We start from the raw sequence: 22,462 nt of genomic DNA on the forward strand, positions 1-22,462 counted from the left end.
GGGAAAGTTCTGCCTTCAGTTACAACTGATGGAACCCAGTTCCGCACTGTTCCGGCCCACTTTAACCTCTGGTTATTACCATACCCAGGGTACGGTCTCTATGATTCATTTTATATACTGTACCTTAGCAAAGAACCTGACAAGGTCATGTGTGTATTAAATGATGATGATCAAAAGTCTAACACCAAATAATCTGATTAATACCAAGGTTCTGTGTTCCCAAGACATTTGTAATGGACTTTTCATGGAGTGCTGCCAGAGCACACATATATTTATTTTCAAATGATATACATCTTTCTATATGTCCCGAAGCCATACAGTGATTCAAAAAGCAGAACAAATACACTATTGTGTACATCTATCTACAAATATTTTGTAATTCTAAAATGTCACTAAACAATACATAAAAACATCCTAGAACAGTAATAAACATTTTACTTTAGCATATCATAAGCAACTGCTATCTACATGTAATAAATAAGAGAAATAAAATGAAGCATCCCAGTGATAGGCTAATTTACAGCTGTACTTCCACCCAATAATAGGTGTTTAGCAGCGGCATTGCCGCCTGCTACCTCAGGTGTGTCCTTATACACCTTTCCGCTGTGCAAGATAGTACAGACTTTCGCACTGTTTTCTAAATTAAGCATTTTAATCACATTATAGCAATATTCTAAATTGCTAACAGTGTCCTAGGCACTTAGGATTAGTATTTTTGTCACAAAGGAATTGGGCTAAAGTCGCAGATTAAGGGCCCGATTCAGACCTTATCGCAGTGCTGCAAATTACACTGTCCTGCTGCCGCCCAGGGGGAGTGAAAATTCACCCCGTGCAAGTGTGCAAATGCATGTGTACGCCGTGCAAAAATTCCCCTCAGTCAGCGGACAGCTGCAAAACCATTCATATCACACTCACCATCGAATGTTTTTCCCATTCTGTGCAGTGTGTGCAGTCTGTGCGTAGCTCAATCCTTACTCCTCCAGTGCAAAGAAATCAGGCTGATCGGGGCCGGAGCTGACGTCACACACCCGCCATGAAAATGCTTGGGAACGCCTGCCTCTTCCTGTTAATCACCTTGCGAATGCCCGTGTGATCGAAATTTTTGCGCTATCCTGTTGCTGTTTGGTGATGCGCCTGCGCATTGAGGTGCATATGCAGTAATTCGATAAACGCCTGCTGTGCGAAAATGCGCAGCAGCGATCAGGTCTGAATCAGGCCCTAAGTTCGTGGTGTGTCAAATAGGGATATTTGGTGCAATTTGAGGATATGTGTATATGGATAGGTGTATATAGATAGGTGTATATGGATACATCTGTACATGGTAGTACAGCTTAAACTGTTTTTAACATTGTTCTACATTATTTGATACATTTAATAACATCCTAATAAAACAGAAGAATGTATATAGTAGTATGAGAGTATATACAAGAACTGTAGAAAGTGGTGGTGTGGTCTGTGTGTTCTGTAGTAACTCTGCTCTGCACACAGTTACCAGTGCCACTTATATGAATTGCCACTTCTGCTTATTATAGGTAAACCACTGAGTTTGCAATGGGGCTTATCTACAAACATAACATGCTGCATCTTCAACAATATTATATCTTTCACACGTGTTGTTGTCATTTTTTTGCCCATTTATCCAATAATGGATTTATTAAATACTATATTAGAATGGTGTTTTCTGATGCTCCGTTGTTGCAGTATTACTGCCTGTGGAAAACATCAGCTTTCAAAGTCACTGATTTATACCAAAACAATGCCTAAAAATAAAAAAATATATCAACTATTTTTTTTATAATGAAATAAACTGTTCAACAGTTCACTTCTACTTTATTTATTATAACTTATAAATGTATGCCCTCCTAATGAAAATGTCAGTCTGTCTGTCCAGCTCACTGTACATTTCTGTCATAACAGCTGACAATTACTGACTGCTCTTTCTCTATGTAAAAGTTCAGTATTTTACTTTGTTGACTTAGATTTGTGGTGAATATCGACTTAGGAGGGTGACACATGTAGTAATAATGGGGCTTAATACTGAATCTGTTAAGGGGCGAAATGGGATGAAAACCAGCCCGGGAAAATTATTGAAGCAGCCCTAATGGAGGTGTGGTCTGATGAGGGGGTAGGGTCTGTTGAGGAGGGTGAGATCCCTCCTCATAATGCCTGATTTTACATTTAGGTCTTTTGCTGTAGACCAGGGGCTGATTGGGAACTATAAGTGGCCCTGGAAAATTTTGTAGAAGTGGCCGACATGGGCAGCACAAGAGGTATAGCAGAAGAAATGGGACAGTGCAGTGAGTGCGGTGGGCTGCCTGTAGTGTGGGGGGTGAGGCCCCATGACAACACACAAAACATGCCCCACAGACACATCGGCCTACCAGGAATCTTCCTGGTGAACCCTATGGCCAATCCGCCCCTGAATCTGTTTCACATAAGGGATTTTTCTATAATTTGGCACACCATTCTTAAAATATCTAAAATTACTATGGCCTGCTCCCATACTATGCATGTCATTCTCATTTAATAGTTTAGTAGTGTTCCTTAAATTGTCCGTAAGAATTGATTTAGTGGATCTGGCATCCATAGTGAGTGAGTAAAAATGACCTAAGATTTTCCTCCTGACATTTTTTTACATGAGAGATCCAATAAAATTTTTTTTTCAATATGCACTGTGCAGCTACTGCTACAAACTAAAGAATATTTTCATTTTGATTCCTTGCACAGAGCAGGTCATTTCAATGTGCATGTTTTGGGGTAGAGATGTATCAAACCGTGGACATAGCTAAAGTACCAGCCAATCAGCTTCTGACACTTTACAGACTGTGTTTGAAAAATGACAGGAGCTGATTGGTTGGTACTGTATCTCTCTCCAAGCTTTGATACATCTCCCCCTGTGTGATCATATATGCTGGTAAAATATTAATTCATAACAAATAATATAAAGGCCATACTAGATACTGCATTTTTCTTATGTGTAACCAAAGGTCATGTTACTGAATTACAGGCTTTGATAATGGGTGTGATATGAAATGCCAGCGCACGGGATGCCGGCGGTCACATGACCAACTGCGGCATCCTGACTTTTACAATGCCAACAGGGGATGAAGTAATTAATTTACCCCTTACCTGCCACCTACCCTAACCAGCCGTCTATGGCTAAGACTCGAGGGGGGGGGGGGTGCAATGGCTAACCTCTTCTCTAGTGCCTAACCCTAACCACTCCCTCTTGGGCCCTAACCCTAACCCTCACCCAATACTTACCTTCGGGATGCCAACGGTTGGTGTTCCAAATCCGGGATTCCATGAAAAGTCTGAATTCCGGCATCAGTCATATGACCACCGGCATTCAGAACGCTGGGATGCGCACCACATTTCTTGATAACTACTACTGGGTTTAAAGCTTTGTGACTGTGATTTCCTTTCTGGTCAGTAGGGTGAAATATCTGGTATGAGAGTGACATGTTTTGGGATAACAATGCATATAACTGTAAAGTTTTGACACTAGAGTGTAAGTGTGTGTATGTACATTGCCAGTCTAAGTTCATGTGCCATGTGGTTCTTGTCTGTTTCTTGGGATTTCCCCTCCAGATGAGGAGAGTGAGGTTGTGGTCAGTATGCGTAGGTCATATACTGAAATTAGCTTAAAGGAAGAAACATTAATTTGAATCCTGTTAGTGAGACGGGAGAAGGAAAATAAAACAGCATTGTCTTACAGTAAGAGAACTATGGGCTCCCCTTGGAACTTAATGGTACTGTGAGCTGACCATCAACCATTTGTCCGTAATGTCTAGTGAAACTCAGCTCACGTTTTGTAAACCAGATAACCAGCCAGAGTTGTTCCGAGTGTGTTTTCCTTGATTGACCCCTGCAACAGTTCAAACCAAACTCTCTCACCCTTCTTCAGTTCCACCAATGCAAACTGGTGCTTAAGGCTTTCTGCTGGCTGAGTGCTGCTGTTGTGAAGAACGAGTTTTTGCCATCCATTAAAAACCAGGTGTCCTAGTGCATTGCCGACACCAAAATCCACTGTGATTGTAAATGCATATACTCCACTATAGGGTGCGATGAACTGACCATCTTCAGGAGAAAAGGCATTACCGTAATTCATAATAATATCACTGAATCTTATCAATTTTGCTCCTTTTGCCCCCTTGGAAAAGCCAGCAGAGAATGCAACAGGGAAATCTGAATGAGAAAAAGAAATAATACAAATAGTTCATTTGAATTATATTCTGTTTTAATAGTTTAGAAAATATTTTATGGAACTATTTTCACTAATGTCGCCTACAAAAAGCATCAGGTTCTAAATAACATATCACATATTCTCTGTGAGTACTTAATTATGCACATACTGTACACCTAATAGTGAGCTTTTCCATCATCTGCTTAAAAGAATGGCCCGGATCACTTTAGGTATTTTACGTTTTACTTTTTCCGCTGGACAGTTGGGAGGTATTTTCATATTACGCGACATGAAAACACACCCGCACCATTATAATGTAATCTGTTGACTTAAGTAAAAAGTTGCTGGTTGCTGCCCCATTATGTCTGCGACCAGAGTGCGACAACAGTGGCTAGCACTCCACAAAGTATTTCATGACCTTTGTAAATAATAATATACAGTATAATAGTAGCAAAATGGGTCCACATACATTGGCGTTTCTATAATGGGTGCAATGTGTGCGGTGCACACGGGCCCCTGGGTCCAGGGGGGGCCCACACCGCACACATTGCACCCATTTAAATACTTACCTAACCGGAGTCCAGCAGCGGACACAGCGTCCGTGGTGGAAATCGCCGCCAAAATGGCCACTGCGCATGCGCGGTAGCCAAATTGGTCTCCGGATCATGGCGGGCGCCATGTTTCCGGAGACCCGCGCATGCGCAGTAGACTCTGGCACATTGCCGGAGTCTACAGCGCCGTTCAGAGGAGGGGGCCCACCCGGAGGTGCACACGAGCCCCTTCCTCTGTAGAAACGCCCCTGTCCACATATGCTACTTTAACTCTGTCCCGGACATGCTATATCTACTCTGTTGCTGGAGCAATGGTTTTGCTTTCCACTTCTGGTTCATCTTATGTCCATAGCTGTTGTGGGAGCTGTTGAGTGGAGGCGCATGGCTGAGATCAATGCTGATTATTGTATAGATTTTTTCATCTTATATTTTCCCTTTAGAATGCTGTCTGTTTTCTGAGATTTACAAACTAGTTCAGGGCTGTAGAAAATGACAGTTTGTCACATAACTTGAAAAGATTACAAAAATATAAATATAAAATGCTTTTTAGGGTTGTGGATTTGACCTTTCCAGGGAAATATTTATGGTATTTCTATATGTGCTCTTCCTAACTGACTTTATGGTTTTTCACTTTCTCTACAAACAGGGATGCTGAAGCAGCTCCAAATTCTATTAAGCTGATTGAATTCAATAGCTGCTCATAAATAATATATCACAGACATAAGCTTGTAATAGATTCCTGGAGGAGAACTAATTTATGATCAACCATTGAATGTAAAATACAAAATAAAATATTGTTGTATGCTCAACCAAGTATGCACACTTTGTAATTTTTCAGGTTCCAACTCACATTATATAGTATATACTGTGGAAAACCTCCTTGCATTTATGTGCATAATAACTAGAGATAAGCGGTTTGGATTTTAAGAAATCCCAACCATTCAGAACTTCTGGGATCCGAGTGTAATTGAGCCAAGGTTCAGATCTGCCTGTCTGCCTTGGATCCCTATTAAAGGCGAAACCTTGAGATCCCATTGTCGTATCTCTTGGGCACCAATTTAAAAAATCCCGTAGAAAATAATGGGCTAACTACTGATTGGCTGAGAGCGCCATCTGTCATGGCTCTCAGCCAATCAACGTATCCTCATAGACTTCAATGGTGGAAAATCTTGGCCCTCACCGCCTGCACTGCTGACACCCCTGCACTGTCTGCACTGCTGGCATCCCCACACTGAGGATACTGTCGGTACTTCCGCACTCAGAGACAGATTTAGACCTCTTGGGGCCCTGGGCAAGATACTGGTTTGGGACTCCCCTCCTTCAGCAATCCATAGCAGTGTATTTTCATTACTGGTTGCAAGCGGCATCACAAAAGTACCTTGGTGCATGTGTAGTACGATCGCGGTGTGTGCAGTCTACAAATAATCGCTCAGTTGCATGAACATCTGCATTGCGTACAAATCTGAATCAGGCCCCAGGTCTTTTGGAAGTAGATTTAAAATCTGTGTCACATTTAAAGTAAACCGACCGCCCACATACAGTGGATGCAACCATTTTATGTCTCCAAATATTTCTCATCTTAAAAATTGTCACTAGTCATTATGAGTCGACAGGCTGCATTCTCAGGACATTAGTTCTTGACCTTATATTTCATGGACTGGACAGGATCTACAGATGTAGCCATGCTCATCGTGGCTACATCGGCGGCAAAAGTGCAATCCACTAAACCCTACACAACTCTACTACTCTATCCCTAACCCATACCTCTAAATTAACCCTAATATCCTAATCCTATTTTTTTTCCCCTTTTTGCTTTTTTTTGTAAATTTTTGGAGTAAAAAAAACAAGTCCAAATCCAAAACCAGTCACGACTGTTTGGCAAATCCAAATCCGGACGACGAATCAGAACCAAATCGAAATCCAGCAAAAATGGTCTGGCACACATCTCTAATAATAACCAGTCAAAATTTTAGGTGTGTGAAATACCAATCAAATCAGTCCTGGGCACAGATCTGTAATCTCAGGAGACCAATAATATCCTGGTTCCATGGTTAGCTGAAGAGGGGCCACCGAACAAGTGTTCTCTTCTTGTGCCATTTCTAAATGGCAGGTATAGTTTTATTGAAATCTGCACTGTTATTTAAACATGTTAGGTGGTAAGAATTATTTATTTCAGGATAAGTCATAAAATGCAATTGTATTTTGTCCCTCTCTGCAGTTTTACCAGCTCTGTCATATATTCAGACTATTCTAATATGGTCACATCCCCAATTACATCAGATCTACCCCCAGTATCAGACTGGCACGTGAAGGGCCCACCGGGGAATGTAGTGGTAGGGGCTCCATGCATATGGGTGTGGCCTGCCTCCAGAGGGGGTGTGGACATCCAACAGAGGTTTGGCTAACATTTAGAGAGTGTATGATTTGGACCCCTTTATGAATATATTCCGGTCATGAAAATTTACCAGTATAATCCACTGTAGAAAATACACCATAGTCCTGTGCAGTAAAATGTAACATATGTATAATGTATAATTCAAGTGCACAGTCTGGAACCTGATACCAAGGGGGGGAGGGGGGGAGGGTACAGGCAGTGGGGCCCACTGGTGGTCACCCCTATGCCCCGGTGGGCCAGTCCGACACTGCCTACATCGAATCATGATGGTGTACTTATCACTTGCCACTAAGTCATACCCTCAACCTATTGTTTTGTTAGAATAAAATGATCACTCCTCAATTAAAGTGACAGGAGAGTTCTGGGGCAGAGTAAGGGATCTTTAGGAAGAGAGTTCAAACAATGGAACCACATTAAATGATGATCTCTGCAAGCATTATTATCAAAACTAGGTAAAGTTAATACTTTAGTTGCATAAAAAGTTTAGAAAATAGAGGTAGAGCCCATTTAAAATGGTTTTACACCTTGAGAACACTTACATTTATAGGCTTGTACATGCCTCATGCAACTTTAACTAAATCCATTGTTTTATTTTTCTTGCATTCTACATTGGGTTTCAGCCATACAATAATACAGTACTATCTGGCAACATTCTTTGTTTTGTTGGTGGGGTCTGTGAATTCTGAGCTTGCACTGACAGAAAGTAAGACAGACCTACACACAGCCAGAGCAGAAGGCTGTCCAACATCCCCATCTTCCCGTAACCCACAAGGTGCCTTAAAAACACTTTGCACAAGCAAATTATATTTAATACAACCCTCAGAGCCCCATATCCAAGGTGCACTAGGAGTGGACAATACTATGAACCATCACTAACTAAAACTCAGTTTAAATGTGCTGTGCAGAACAGCGGTGAGAAACTCCTCCCCTAACTCTCCTACGGGACTACTCCCTATGGGTGGGATGGTGGGACAGTGTCTGAAAAGCGGGATGGTTGGTGGTATAGGTTTAAATGTTCACCATGACTTAACAAACTGGCAATTGTGATGCAGGGCTGCATTTTAAAAGTGTCCTAAATGGGAGATGTATCACACTTGCGAGAGAGATAAAGTATAGAAGTTGCCAGTAGCAACCAGCTTCTGTCATTTTATGTACTGTGCTAAGTGAATGATATATACTGTAGAAACTCATTAGTTGCTATAGACAACTTCTCAACTTGTCTCTCTTGAAGATTTAATACATCTCTCCCTTAATGTCTTCAAAACAGATAGATAAATAAATAGAGGCAATGAAGATTAAGCATAGCAATTTTAAAACCTTTACCTTTCTTTGATATTGCTGTTTCATCGGATTGCCATTGTTCCTCTGTCTGCTTTTTACTGAGTTTTCTACTCTGTAAGTCTCCTCTCAGTTTCTTTTTCATTTTCTTATCAATCAATGACTGAACCTGTGCAATGTTTAGAGTCACATTTGAGGAAATTAAAGGTTCGTAATTGTCGAAGATCTTGTGGAATATTTCAATATGTCTACCATAAAGCTCACCTAAGTTTGCAATATCTAACTTCATAGATGCGATAGAGATGTTGAGGGGTTTGAATGTATTCATTATTGTGTCATTGTAAGAATGTCCATTTGCAAAATATGACTCCAAATGATTAACTTTTACACTAAGATGCTCAATTTCACTTTTTAGTATCATGATATCATTATATTCAGATTCATCTGCATCCCTTAGTGCTTCATGGTTTGGTTCCATTTGGGCTAAATTACCACGCTGAAAAGGAGCAGTTTGTTGCTCAACATTGAAGATTGTAGAAGAATCTGGCGAATTATGGTTCTGAGACTGCATCTCCAAAAAGTGCAACCTGTCAATGAGGGAGTCTGTAGTTAGCTGCTGCTTTTCAAGCTTGTCCAGTGTGAGGTTGAGAGCATCATATATTTGTACTATTGACATATGAAACATTTCAGGATTATCTTCAAAGAAAAGATCAAGAACTTCTTCACCAAGCAGGGCCTCTAGGACTTTTTCATGCCTTGTTGCATCTTCTAGTAGAGAGCTGAATGAACTGTCAAGATGTTTGATGCGTCTATGGATCTGATCGTTGTCCAGCCTGAGAAAATTAACATCGTCTGTGAAATTTCTTGTTTGGGATTGCAACTGGGAGGTGATCCGCATTAAGTTCCGACCTTGTTCTTGCTGAGAGGTTAGAGACTGACGATTAAGATGTAGGGCCAATGACAGGTCTTCCACAGAATTTTGTAGTGATGTCTTTGAACTTCCTTCCTTCTGCTTAACATCTTCTATTCCATACAAAACATCTCTAAATTGATTAGTGAAGTTTCTTTGTATTTCCTCAAGAGCAAGAATATCCAAATTCATCTTGTGACAATCACAATCCCTAAATAATTCATCATTGCTTTCTTGTATACTGGCAATGGTATAATTGAGTTCCGTTATCTGCCGTTGGATGAAATCTTTATTTTCTTCCATAATGAGGCTTTTCTCCATAAACTGAATCTGGACTTTGTCAGAATTCGTTTTGAAATCTGTGCGAAGTTCATTAATCCATTTCTCCAGAGTAGATATATTTTCAAAAGCAACATCTGTTTCTGTCAATAAATCATTAATCTGTTCATGATATTTAATCAGAGTCTCATTCTGAATCTTGTGACTTGTAATTGACATTGTATCATCTTTTGGCGAGCACAATAATGTGATATTTTGAGTTAGATCTAGTAGATCATCTTGAATTTGTTCCTGTCCTCTTCGGAGCTCAGCAATGCTAACGTTCAAGTGGGAAAACTGTAACTGTTGCGTCTTCAGGTTCCGCTTAAATTTTGCATCTATGTCAGCCATAGTGAAGTTATAGTGGATTACGGCCTGCTGCTTTTGAAAGTGGTTGTCTATTCCTTGTTTCAGTTGCTCAAGTTTGTCAACGTTTTCCTGAATTTTTGACTCAAATTTTGTCCCTAGCTCATAGAGGTCTTTCTTTGGCACAGTGTTCTCCAGGAAAATATCCAGTCTCTTTCTGTTGGACTCAACATTGTCTGAAAGGTTCTTGACCATGCTGTTCAGATTTTGCAGACTTTTATTAAAACTGTTCCATACTGGGCTAAAATGAGCCTTGAGGAAGTTTTCCACATGTGGCAGAAACACTTCTCTGAGAAGACGATCATTTATCTCTGCCATTTAAAAAAAAAAAAAAATCTGTAATTATTTTCTGTCAACTTTAGTTTTAAAATAATTTTGTATTAAAGTCTATGCAAACATAAATGTATAAACACATATATTATTGTGTAAGTCCAAGCTATGAATCTTGAACACATATACAATTATCACTATGCTTAGTTTAATGTAGACAGCTAAGAATGAAGTAAACTAATTCATCTAGATGCTCTTAAAACGTTATTCATTTAAGTCCTTTAGGAGCGCTGTACTTAGTAAATTGGCATTAAAAAACAACAGATATGTATAAAAGCACTATAGAAATTAGCCTCCCTACATAACATCTCCTCCATAAATCTTTGAAATGCTGTCATTACTTAACAATCTGTACACAATTAGAGAACTCTGTGACTTCCCATTTACTTTTATTCACACTGCTGGGCATATTATTCTATAGACTTCTTCTCCCTCATGGAAATATTTATTTTCTTGTTACATTTCCAGCAACAGTACCTGATTGATTGTTGCTCTCATTTAATTCAATGCTGCCATTATTTCCAAGAGCATTCTGTAGATCCAAAAGATGGCTAGTAGCCTGATGAATGTCATTTTGTATATCTTCCAGTAAGAGTTCTTGGCTTTCAACTTCTTTAAGAATTTCAGTCACCTCTGAAAATGCCATAAGAAGACCATCACAAGTGGGCAGATATGTGATGCATACAGTAAATTAATTGCAACATAAAAAATAGTTTACAAAGACATATCTATGACCTAATAAGTTTAAATACAATTATATACTTTGTTTCAGCACATGTGAAACATACCAATGTGATTTTCTTTTGTTTTGTTGAATAGCTCCTTAAATAAAACCCATAGTAAAAACATAATACACATAATAAATATAACCTCATAACCCTTTAAAAAACAAAACAAAACACTGTTTACTGCATTCAAAATATATTAATTACAACTGCAAAATGAATAGCTTGCCTCTTAGTTAGTTAAATATAACCTTGTACCTTTTCTTGCTCTATGCTTTTATCTGCGGTTATCAGAATTTTAATGTACAGGTTGGGTCTTCCATATCCAAAATGCTTGGGTCTAGAAGCATTTTGGATATATGGGAATTTTCACAATATTGGAATATTTGCATCTCCATCTCTGTATAAAGGGATCACTTTAAGGTGCTAGGCCGCATACAATACTACACCCCGCTAGGGATCCCTTTATGATTCAGTGCTAGGAAGCAGAGCTCAATCGGTCACATGCCCGGGTTTGAGGAGAGTCCCAGATAACTCACCTGGCAAATGCAGGGAACCAAGATGGCGGTGAGTGCCACATGGAGAATGCAGAGGGACCGTCCATGGACTGCCTGTAGGGTGCCCAGCAGTGTTCCCCGAACTGCCTGGAGGGAGCTCAGCAGAGTCCCCAAACTGCCTGGAGGGAGCCCAGCAGAGTCCCCAAAGTGCCTGGAGGGAGCTCAGCAGAGTCCCCAAACTGCCTAGAGGGAGCCTAGCAGAGTCCCGGGACAGCATGGAGGGTGCTCAGCAGAGTCCCTGGACAGCCTGGAGGGAGCCCTGCAGAGTCCCTGGACAGCCTGTAGGGAGCCCAGCAGAGTCCCTGGACAGCCTGGAGGGAGCCCAGTAGAGTCCCCGAACAGCCTGGAGGAAGCACAGCAGAATCCCCAAACCACCTGGAGGGAGTCTAGTAGAGTACCCGGACCACCTGGAGGGAGTCTAGCAGAATCCCCGGACCACCAAGAGGGAGTCTAGCAGAGTCCCCAGACCGTCTTGAGGGAGCCCAGCAGAGTCCCCTGATAAGCCTAGAGGGAGTCCAGTAGCCCACGGGAAAGCCCGGAGGGAGCCCAGGAGAGACAGCAAACAGGGTTGTATGTGCAAGGGGCAGTCTTAAGTATACTATATGACCCATCACATGACAGCTCAAAATAAGAATTTTTTGAAATGTTTCAGTTTTTAGAAAAACTGATATAGGAGGCTTAACCTGTACAAAAAATATTTCCTCCAACTCTAGTAAATCTCACAAAAAAAAAATTGGTGTGGATAGGTGTAGGCTTTGCGCATAAGAAACATAAATGCATTACATGTTTAGACTAGGGTCCCATCCCCAAGATGGTATGGTTTGCACATATTTAAAAATACAGAAAATGCCAAAATCTGGAATACTTTTGCTCCCAAGCATTTCGGGTAAGGTAGACTCAGCCTGTATTAGTATTTTATACTTATACATATGGATTATGAAAAATGAATTTTGTTTGTGATGAGAAACTGCAAAAAAGCAAAACAGAGAACCACAAATACTTCTACCCTAATATTTGAGGATGTTCTGGGCTGTCTATATGGTGTATTGAACAAAACAAGGCTACTGACATTGTGAGCATTTGTAGGTCATGAGCAAACTTGGAGTTTATTTATTTGAATAGAGGTGCTGATAATTAGTCGTCTTTAGCTTGTGCAGGCAGGTATGACTCTCAGGGAGATGCTTTCTGAATGATTGATATTCACTGAAAACATATAACCTGAAGGCGTATAAACCCCTGTGATTAGGTGACTTTACCTGTGTTCAGAGTGGGTTCTTCTTTTTTCTGAGAACTTGATGTATGTTCCAGAGGAATGTGAATAGCATTGGGATCTACAGCAAACAATGTGATACAGGTCAGTTTAATGTTTACAAGAAATCCATAATTATGCTGATCCAGAAAAAGTCTACATTAAATAACCTATGTGACAACTGACAAACTATTCTTACAGGAGACCGTAGCTTCATTACCCCCAAACTGGCAGTCAGTCATCATTATGTTCCTTACTAATTATAGCTGCATAATTTAATCTCTTTGGAAGAAAGTCTTCTAATCCAGTTGTAATCTGACTATGACTTTGCCATTAGCAGTGGCACAGAGGGGGGTACTAATTGCCTGGGCCCAGGCTTCTTAGTCTGTGCACCCCCGCTCCCCTACCCCTTACATGTCAGCCAATAGCAGCAGCCCCTTTCTCCAGCCCAGCACCTGTTGCTATGTGTTGGGCTGCAGTCGGTACAGGGAGGCCACTGCCGCTGAGTGCAGCAGTCTCTTCTGGCTGGGAGTGGGGTGAGCGATAGCACTGATTGTGCCCCCTCCCTGGATCAGTCCCTGGCTGAGGGGCACATGGCACTCCCCACTGCAGGTCCTACACTTATTTTTTATAAATGGGTGTGACCATACCTCCACAATTAGGACACACCCCTTCATAAACCCGGGGCCCAGGAATTCTTTCTACAGCCCTGGCCATCAGCACCTAATGTGGTGGAAGGATGGCGTTTAACAGTAAAGAACAATTTCATATGCTGATAATTTACCATCAGTGAACCACTTGTGGACATCAGGAAGGTAGCATGACTGCTAATTGCAGTTTGCTATTAAACTTTGACATGAAATATGTATGTCTTTTATCATACTGGACATACATGATCAGATACAGGGGTCTATTCATGTACAAATGCGATGTTTTGGTCTAACTTATCACCAAGCATCGCATTTGTATGTGTGGGTTTTTAACTTATCTTTACCGCAATTCATTAATCCCTGCTTGAACTCTGTCGCATAGTGCTAAACTGCCCGACCACAATGCCCTCTTCTCTGCTGCTGCCGTGCCTACTTCGCTGATCTGCCTCTTGCGCATGCGCACCTCATGCTTGGCGAGCTGCCAGTCAAGTGGTTGCTAAGGAGATTCCTCACAAGCCGGAAGCAGTGCGAGCTGGGTAAAAGGGGCGGAGTTTGCGGGACAGAGCGGCCAGTACCAAAGCAGGGGAATCCAGGGGAAAGAACAGGCTTAGCAGGTAGATACTACACCATCCTCAGGTGGTGAAGCGGCACAGAGGAGAGAAGCGCAGATACCATACAAGTGTATGGTACTGCGATTCCAGCACAGAGCAGGGATACCGCTGGAGAAGTAATAACGTTCTCCGTGGTAACCCGCTCTGTGCATTGCAGGAAGCGGAGTAAAGCCCTGTTTACTGCAAAATGGGGCTTTTCTCCGCTTAATGAATAGACCCCTAAATGCCTGTCAAACCAACAGACTTTTCATATGGCAGCCTGTAACCCAGCAGATATTGTGGCCATACATTTGGATCTATTAATGAAGCAGTGAAAAGAGTGGAGAAGTGAGCCAGTGGAGAAGTTGCCCATGGCAACCAATCAGCACTAAAGTAACAGTTATAATGTGCATATTGTACAATTGTACGGAGCAGCTGATTGGTTGCCATGGACAACTTCTCCACACTTTTCACTGCTTCATGAATAGACACCATTGTAAAATATCTCAGTGTATATGGCCACAATTAGGTCTATAAAGCAGTGAAAAGTGTGGAGAAGTGAGCCAGTGGATAAGGTGCCCATGGCAACCAATCAGCTGCTCTGTATAATTTTATAGTATGCAAATTATAAATGTTACTTCAATGCTGATTGGTTGCCATGGGCAACTTCTCCACTGGTTCACTTCTCTACACTTTTCACTGCTTCATGAACAGATGCCAATATCTGGGAGGAGACCTTTCCCTGTTCCTTCCCATGTGAAGGAAAGGGGGGAAATGTCTGTTGGTCGGCCGTGGCAATACATACACTGCCCAAAGCGAATAACTTGCAACTCAAAAAATATTGCATCGGAAGGACATATAGGACAATTCTCCATGTCCGGCCGATTGATATTTTGAGATTGTTTGTGTAAATACACAGTACAATTATCTGGGCGATCCATTGGTATCATGCGGATCGCCCAAATAATTGTACTGTATGCCAAGCATAAGAACAATGGTTCTCAACCTCAACCTTCAAGTTTTCCCAGCAGGTCATGTTTTAAAGATTTCTATCTGTGGAAGAAGGTGGGATAATTACTGACCCAGTGAAATAGATTAACACATGTGCATGATTAAATAAATAAATTAATTAATCAATTTAAGTATTTCTGTAAAATTATGCAGAATTAAAATTAAGCATGCCAGAAAAGAAAGTATTAATATTTAACTAGCATTAGTCAGAATAACCGGCCTAATTCAGGGTTGATCGCAAAAGCAAATCTTCCTCTAATGGGCAAAACCATGTGCACTGCAGGGGGTGCATATATAACGTGCAGAGAGATATAGATTTGGGTGGGGTGTTTTCAAACTGAGAAGTAAATTGCAGTGTAAAAATAAAGTGTCAGTATTTACCCTTCACAGAAACAATATAACACACCCAAACCTAACTCTCTCTGCACATGTTATATCTGCACGCCCTGCAGTGCACATGGGGTAATTCAGACCTGATTGTAGCAGCAAATTTGTTAGCAGTTGGGCAAAACCATGTGAACTGCAGGTGGGGCAGATATAACATTTGCAGAGAGAGTTAGATTTGGGTGGTTTATTTTGTTTCTGTGCAGAGTAAATACTGCCTGCTTTATTTTTACACTGCAATTTAGATTTCAGTTTGAACACACCCCACCCAAATCTAATAGGCCCTACACACTGGGCGTTTTGACTGCAAGATATGAAAGATCTCGTTTATTAAAGGACGAGATAACGTTCATATCGTGCAGTGTGGAGGCAACAGCGATGAACGATGCGCGGCCCCGAACTCGTTCATCGCTGGTGACCGGTCGGCTGCGCATGCAGGCCAATATGGACGATCTTGTCCATATTTGAATGCAATTCTGTGGAACTGGGTGACGGGGGGAGTGAAGAAACTTTACTCCCCCCGTCACTGCCCCCCCCCCCCCCCCGCCGCGTCGCCCGTCTGCCGTATCGGCGGTCGGGCAGCTCGGCGGCGTATCGCTGTGTCTGTAGGTCCCTTAACTTTCTCTGCACATGTTATATCTGCCCACCCTGCAGTGATAAATAAAAAAAAAAATAACAGCGCTGTATCTGGGATTTTGGTGCTTTAGCTGCTCTGTATTTTGAAATAGATTGTGAATAATGTAACAAAGCGCTTTTTATAAATGTGCTGCGGTCTCCAGATGTAAATGAAGAGGTTCCATATATGCCATTTGAGGGAGGTTCGTATGAGGAGAGTCTCGGTCACCTAACTTTCCCTATACTACCAACCTTATCAAGGTGGTGACGTCCGTCTTCCTCCGTCTTCCTCCGGCTGGTTCCCCCGCTCCGTCTTGCTGCTCTCTCCGGCCGCTACTCACTTGCGCCGTGCCGCGCTGGATGACTGATTACTGTCCCGGTCTGTGAGGCGGCTTGAAAAGAAACCAGCAGCGTGCTGGTGAAGCAAAGTGAAGTGAATGAAAGTCTTTTTGGAGTCCATGAAAACAGCACTTCCTCCAACGCGTTTCAGGCTACAAGCCCTTAGTCATGGATGGCGCAGGTTTAGCCAACTTGATTTTTTATAGGAAAACTATACTTAGTAAAAAAACTTTATTAGTGAAAAACATTCCAAGGTCTTTTGCCAGGAAGTCCAAGTTAAAAAAGCGGCATGCACATGTCAAGAATAAAACCTACAGGTATTGCACTCCGTATGTATTTATATGAAAGGGGGTTAATATATCAATAAATTCATTGTTAAATTAAAATGTGTTTGTGTTTTTTATTTTAAAATGAATAATGTAAATTAAAATATGAGGATATATATAATTTTCTATTTTTTTTTATTTTAGGAACACATTTAATTCAATGTCCACATTTAAACCCAACGGTTGAAGAGTTTGTAAGGCAAAGATCCATTCTGTTTCTTTCTTCTCAAGAATATCTGAAATGTTTCCGCCTCTCCAATGCTGTTGGATTTTCTGAATTCCTATAAATTTTAATCTTACTGGATTCTTGTCATGATGGTCCAGGAAATGTTTAGACACACTATGCGTTATTAGTCCTTTTCTTATATTGTATATATGTTCCATTATTCGAATCTTCAATTTTCTATTCGTTTGACCAATATATTGTTTATGACAGGGACACTCCACCAAATAAATGACCCCCTCCGTGTTGCAGGTGATGGTGTCCTTAATTTTATAATTTCTCTTTGTAACTTGTGACATGAATTCATTTATTGGTGTAGTTGAAAAAATTCTTGCTGTTTTACAAGCATTACAGTTTAAACAGAAATGATATCCCATATTCCTTGTTCTTATTTCTTTTGATTCCTCTGGTGGTATAAAGCTTCTTGTGAGCTCCTGCTTTAAATTTTTCGCTCATCTGTTGATGATTTGAGGTTTCTCAGGGATCAATTCTTTTAGCTGTGTGTCTAAATGAAGTATGTGGCAATGTTTTTGTAAAATGGACTCAAAATGATTGTGCTGACTATTATATTGAGTGATGAATGTCATTTGGAAATTTGTTGTTTTTTGTTTTTGTTTATACTGGATTAATTCATTCCTGTCTATTTTTTAAAGCTTTTCTATTTCTTGACTTAAACCTGTTTCTTTGTAACCTTTTTCCAAAAATTGTGTTTTTAACTGATTTGTTTGTGTGATGACATTTTTTTGTTGAGAGCAATTTCTTTTTATCCTTCTGAATTGGCTTCCTGGTATGTTCTTAGTCCAAATCATACTCCTTTTTGGTAAGGATTCCTAGCTCCAATTGGATTGGAGCTAGGAATCCTTACCAAAAAGGATTATGATTTTCTACATGTCCAATATCCAAAGATTCCAACTTTTTATGGACTCCCAAAAATCCACAAAAATCCCAATAATCCCCCTGGAAGACCAATTGTCTCTGGGATAGGCTCTTTGATGTCAAATCTATCCCAATATGTGGATTTTTTCCTTCAGGACCTAGTCTGTAATCAACAAAGTTACTTAAAGGATTCCATGCAAGTTCTTCAGCTTTTACAAACCATCGAATGGAAAGACACCTATATCATCTGCACTAGTGATGTTAAATCACTATACACTTGCATTCCACACGACATGGGACATGAGGCAACACGTCACTTTTTATCCAGATTGACGAACATATCCAATGCACAGGTGAATTTTATCATGAGAAGCATAGACTTCATTCTACATAAAAATTATTTTTGGAATGAAGGGACTTTTTTAAATCAGATCAATGGTACCGCAATGGGTTCTTTCATGGCACCAAGTTACGCGAATCTCTATGTCGCCAGATGGGAAGTAGAAAGCATCTGGAACAATAATCCATACAGAGAGAATCTTGTCATTTGGAAATGCTATATAGTTGATTTGTTGTTTATTTGGAATGGACCGGAAAATGAACTAAACAAATTTCTAGAGCATATAAAAAATAATATATATGGTTTGGAATTCACCTCTATGAGTAGCATGGAAATGGTTATCTACCTTGATTTGGAGATATACATCTCAGAAAACATGCTGCACACAAGGACACATACCAAAACTGTCAGCAGTAACAGCATGTTACCGACTAGTAGCAATCATCATGTGAATTGGACTAAGAACATAACAGGAAGCCAATTCAGAAGGATAAAAAGAAATTGCTCTCAACAAAAAAATTTTATCACACAAACAAATCAGTTAAAAATACAATTTTTGGAAAAAGGCTACAAAGAAACAGGTTTAAGTCAAGAAATAGAAAAGCTTTCAAAAATAGACAGGAATGAATGAATCCAGTATAAACAAAAAACAACAAATTTCCAAATGGCATTCATCACTCAATATAATAGTCAGCACAATCATTTTGAGTCCATTTTACAAAAACATTGCCACATACTTCATTTAGACACACAGCTAAAAGAATTGATCCCTGAGAAACCTCAAATCATCTACAGACGAGCGAAAAATTTAAAGCAGGAGTACACAAGAAGCTTTATACCACCAGAGGAATCAAAAGAAATAAGAACAAGGAATATGGGATATCATTTCTGTTTAAACTGTAATGCTTGTAAAACAGCAAGAATTTTTTCAACTACACCAATAAATGAATTCATGTCACAAGTTACAAAGAGAAATTATAAAATTAAGGACACCATCACCTGCAACACGGAGGGGGTCATTTATTTGTTGGAGTGTCCCTGTCATAAACAATATATTGGTCAAACGAAAAGAAAATTGAAGATTCGAATAATGGAACATATATACAATATAAGAAAAGGACTAATAACGCATAGTGTGTCTAAACATTTCCTGGACCATCATGACAAGAATCCAATAGGATTAAAATTTATAGGAATTCAGAAAATCCAACAGCATTGGAGAGGCGGAAACATTTCAGATATTCTTAGGAAGAAAGAAACAGAATGGATCTTTGCCTTACAAACCCTTCAACCGTTGGGTTTAAATGTGGACATTGAATTAAATGTGTTCCTAAAATAAAAAATAAAAAAATATATATATATGCTCATATTTTATTTGACATTATTCATTTCAAAATAAAAAACACAAACACATTTTAATTTAACAATGAATTTATTGATATATTAACCCGCTTTCATATAAATACATACGGAGTGCAATACCTGTAGGTTTTATTCTTGCCATGTGCATGCCGCTTTTTTAACTTGAACTTCCTGGCAATAGACCTTGGAATGTTTTTTACTAATAAAGTTTTTTTACTAAGAATAGTTTTCCTATAAAAAATCAAGTTGGCTAAACCTGCGCCATCCATGACTAAGGTCTTGTAGCCTGAAATGCGTTGGAGGATGCGCTGTTTTCACGGACTTCAAAAAGACTTTAATTCACTTCACTTTGCTTCACCAGCACGCTGCTGGTTTCTTTTCAAGCCGCCTCACAGACCGGGACAGTAATCAGTCATCCAGCGCGGCACGGCGCAAGTGAGTAGCGGCCGGAGAGAGCAGCAAGACAGAGCGGGGGAACCAGCCGGAGGAAGACGGACGTCACCACCAGTAGCGGATCTTGCCACGGGCAAGCAGGACTTTTGCCCGGGGCGTCGCCTTCCGGAGGGCGCAGGGCGCCATCCGGAGGGCGCCGCACCAGGGCAAGATCCGCTGCTGCTGTGCCCCCCGCTGCCCGCTGCTGCTGTGAAGGGAAACTAGACGTGTACGCGTCTAGTTTCCCTTCGTGGAGAGGTCCTTTACTGTGCGGTGCGCGATAACGTCATCTCGCACTGCACATCATTTCAGTCTGTACAGGGGGCGTAAATGACCACGCCCCCTGTACGAAGCCACGCCCTATTGTCACCCGGGGCGCACAGCGCCCAAGAACCGGCCCTGGTCACCACCTTGATAAGGTTGGTAGTATAGTGAAAGTTAGGTGACCGGGACTCTCCTCATACGAACCTCCCTCATATGGCATATATGGAACCTCTTCATTTACATCTGGAGACCGCAGCACGTTTATAAAAAGGGCTGTAAACATTTACTAACTCCCCTTTTTTTTCCCAGGTATTGCACTATCCTTTTATATACATACGGTTACAAACACCACACACTTATTATACATAGTTTCAAGCGCTTTGTTACATTATTCACCACCCTGCAGTGAACATGGGGCCTAATTCAGACCTGATCACTTGCTAGGTTTTTTTTTGCAGTGCTGCGAACAGATAGTCGCCGCCCATAGGGGAGTGTATTTTAGCTTTGCAAGTGTGCGATTGCACGTGTAGCATAGCTGTACAAACAGATCTTGTGCAGTCTCTGCACAGCCCAAGACTTACTCAGCCGCTGCGATCTCTTCAGCCTGTTCAGGACCGGAATTGACGTCAGTAACCCTCCCTGCAAACGCTTGGACACGCCTGCGTTTTTCCAACCACTCCAAGAAAACAGTTAGATGACACCCACAAACGCCTTCTTCCTGTCAATCTCCTTGCAATCGGCTGTGCGAATGGATTCTTCATAAAACCCATCGCACAGCAACGATCCGCTTTGTACCTTAGCGACGCACCTGCGCATTGTGGTGCATATGCATGCGTAGTTCTGACCTGATTGCAGCGCTGCAAACAACTCTAGCGAGCGATCAGGTCTGAATTACCCCCATGGTTTTGCCCATTAGAGAAAGATTTTGCTTTTGCGATCAACCTTGAATTAGGCCCAACATTTGTAGTGGTCTATAATTTATCATCCTGTTCTTACCATCATATTCACAACTGGAGCCAGTATACCCAGGACAACATTTCCATTCCAAATTGGTTACAAATTTCCTCTTTACCTCATATATTGGTTTTTGTGCAAGTCGGTACCTGAAATAAATTGAAAGCACAGCTAGGTATTGTATAAACCATATTAAATCACAATGAAGAATTATTCCATTTTAAAATTCTCTTGCTTTATGACAGCAATGAGCAATGCATACAAAGGTATAATAACAAAGGGGGTGATTCAGACCTGAGCACTGTGCTACTAATGTTGGTGTCCTGCGATCGGATAGTCGCTGCCCAAGGGGGAGTGGAAATTCACCCGTGCAAGTGTGTGTTCGCATGCGAGCAGCTACAAATCCGTGTGCAGCTCACTCAGTGTGTGCAGTCTGTGCGCAGCCCAGGACTTACTCCTCCAGTGCGATGAGAACAGGCTGATCGGGGCCGGAGCTGACGTCAGACACCCTCCCTAAAAATTGCTTGGGAAGGCCTGCGTTTTTCCGGACACTCATGGGAAAGGGGTGATCATCACTATAAGGGCATGTCCAGCATTCTTAGAGCTGCTGGGCTGCCCCCGGAGACTCTGGGGGTCATTCCGAGTTGATCCCTTGCTAGTTATTTTTTGCAGCGCTGCAATCAGATAGTCGCCGCCTATGGGGGAGTGTATTTTCGCTTTGCAAGTGTGCGAACGCTTGTGCAGCCCAGCGGTACAAAAACAGTTTGTGCAGTTTCTGAGTAGGTCTGAACTTACTCAGCCGCTGCGATCACTTCAGCCTCTCCGGTCCCGGAATTGACGTCAGACACCCGCCCTGCAAATGCTTGGACACGCCTGCGTTTTTCCAACCACTCCCTGAAAACGGTCAGTTGACACCCATAAACGCCTTCTTCCTGTCAATCTTCTTGCGATCGGCTGTGCGAATGAATTCTTCGTTAAATCCATCGCCCAGCACCGATCCGCTTTGTACCCGTACGACGCGCCTGCGCATTGCGATGCATGCGCAGTTTTTGCCAAGTTTTGACCTGATTGCAGCTCCGCAAAAAATAGCTAGTGTGCGATCAGGTCGGAATGACCCCCTCTGTTCCGACCCTGAGACAGGAGCCGAGTGCAGCATGTAATGTCACAATGCAGCACCCGGCACCTGTCACTGAGGAGGTGTTTGCATTTTGGTGACACCCGGGTGCTGCCC

General features: G+C 41.4%; 1 protein-coding gene across 1 annotated transcript in view; it reads right to left on the bottom strand.

The window, feature by feature from the left end:
* Positions 1-239: 239 nt before the first annotated feature.
* MMRN2 (multimerin 2) overlaps positions 240-22,462 on the bottom strand; it is a 99,976-nt gene continuing 77,753 nt past the window's right edge. Inside the window, exons 3-7 of the mRNA XM_063958830.1 lie at positions 21,274-21,380; positions 12,873-12,947; positions 10,812-10,967; positions 8,456-10,315; positions 240-4,188 (exon numbers count right to left, since the gene is read on the bottom strand). Coding sequence (XP_063814900.1) covers positions 3,806-4,188; positions 8,456-10,315; positions 10,812-10,967; positions 12,873-12,947; positions 21,274-21,380 — 2,581 coding nt within the window. The 3' untranslated portion in view covers positions 240-3,805. The remainder of the gene's footprint in view (positions 4,189-8,455; positions 10,316-10,811; positions 10,968-12,872; positions 12,948-21,273; positions 21,381-22,462) is intronic.

The sequence above is a fragment of the Pseudophryne corroboree genome, chromosome 3 (genome assembly GCF_028390025.1).
Source record: "Pseudophryne corroboree isolate aPseCor3 chromosome 3, aPseCor3.hap2, whole genome shotgun sequence".
NCBI lineage: Eukaryota > Metazoa > Chordata > Amphibia > Anura > Myobatrachidae > Pseudophryne > Pseudophryne corroboree.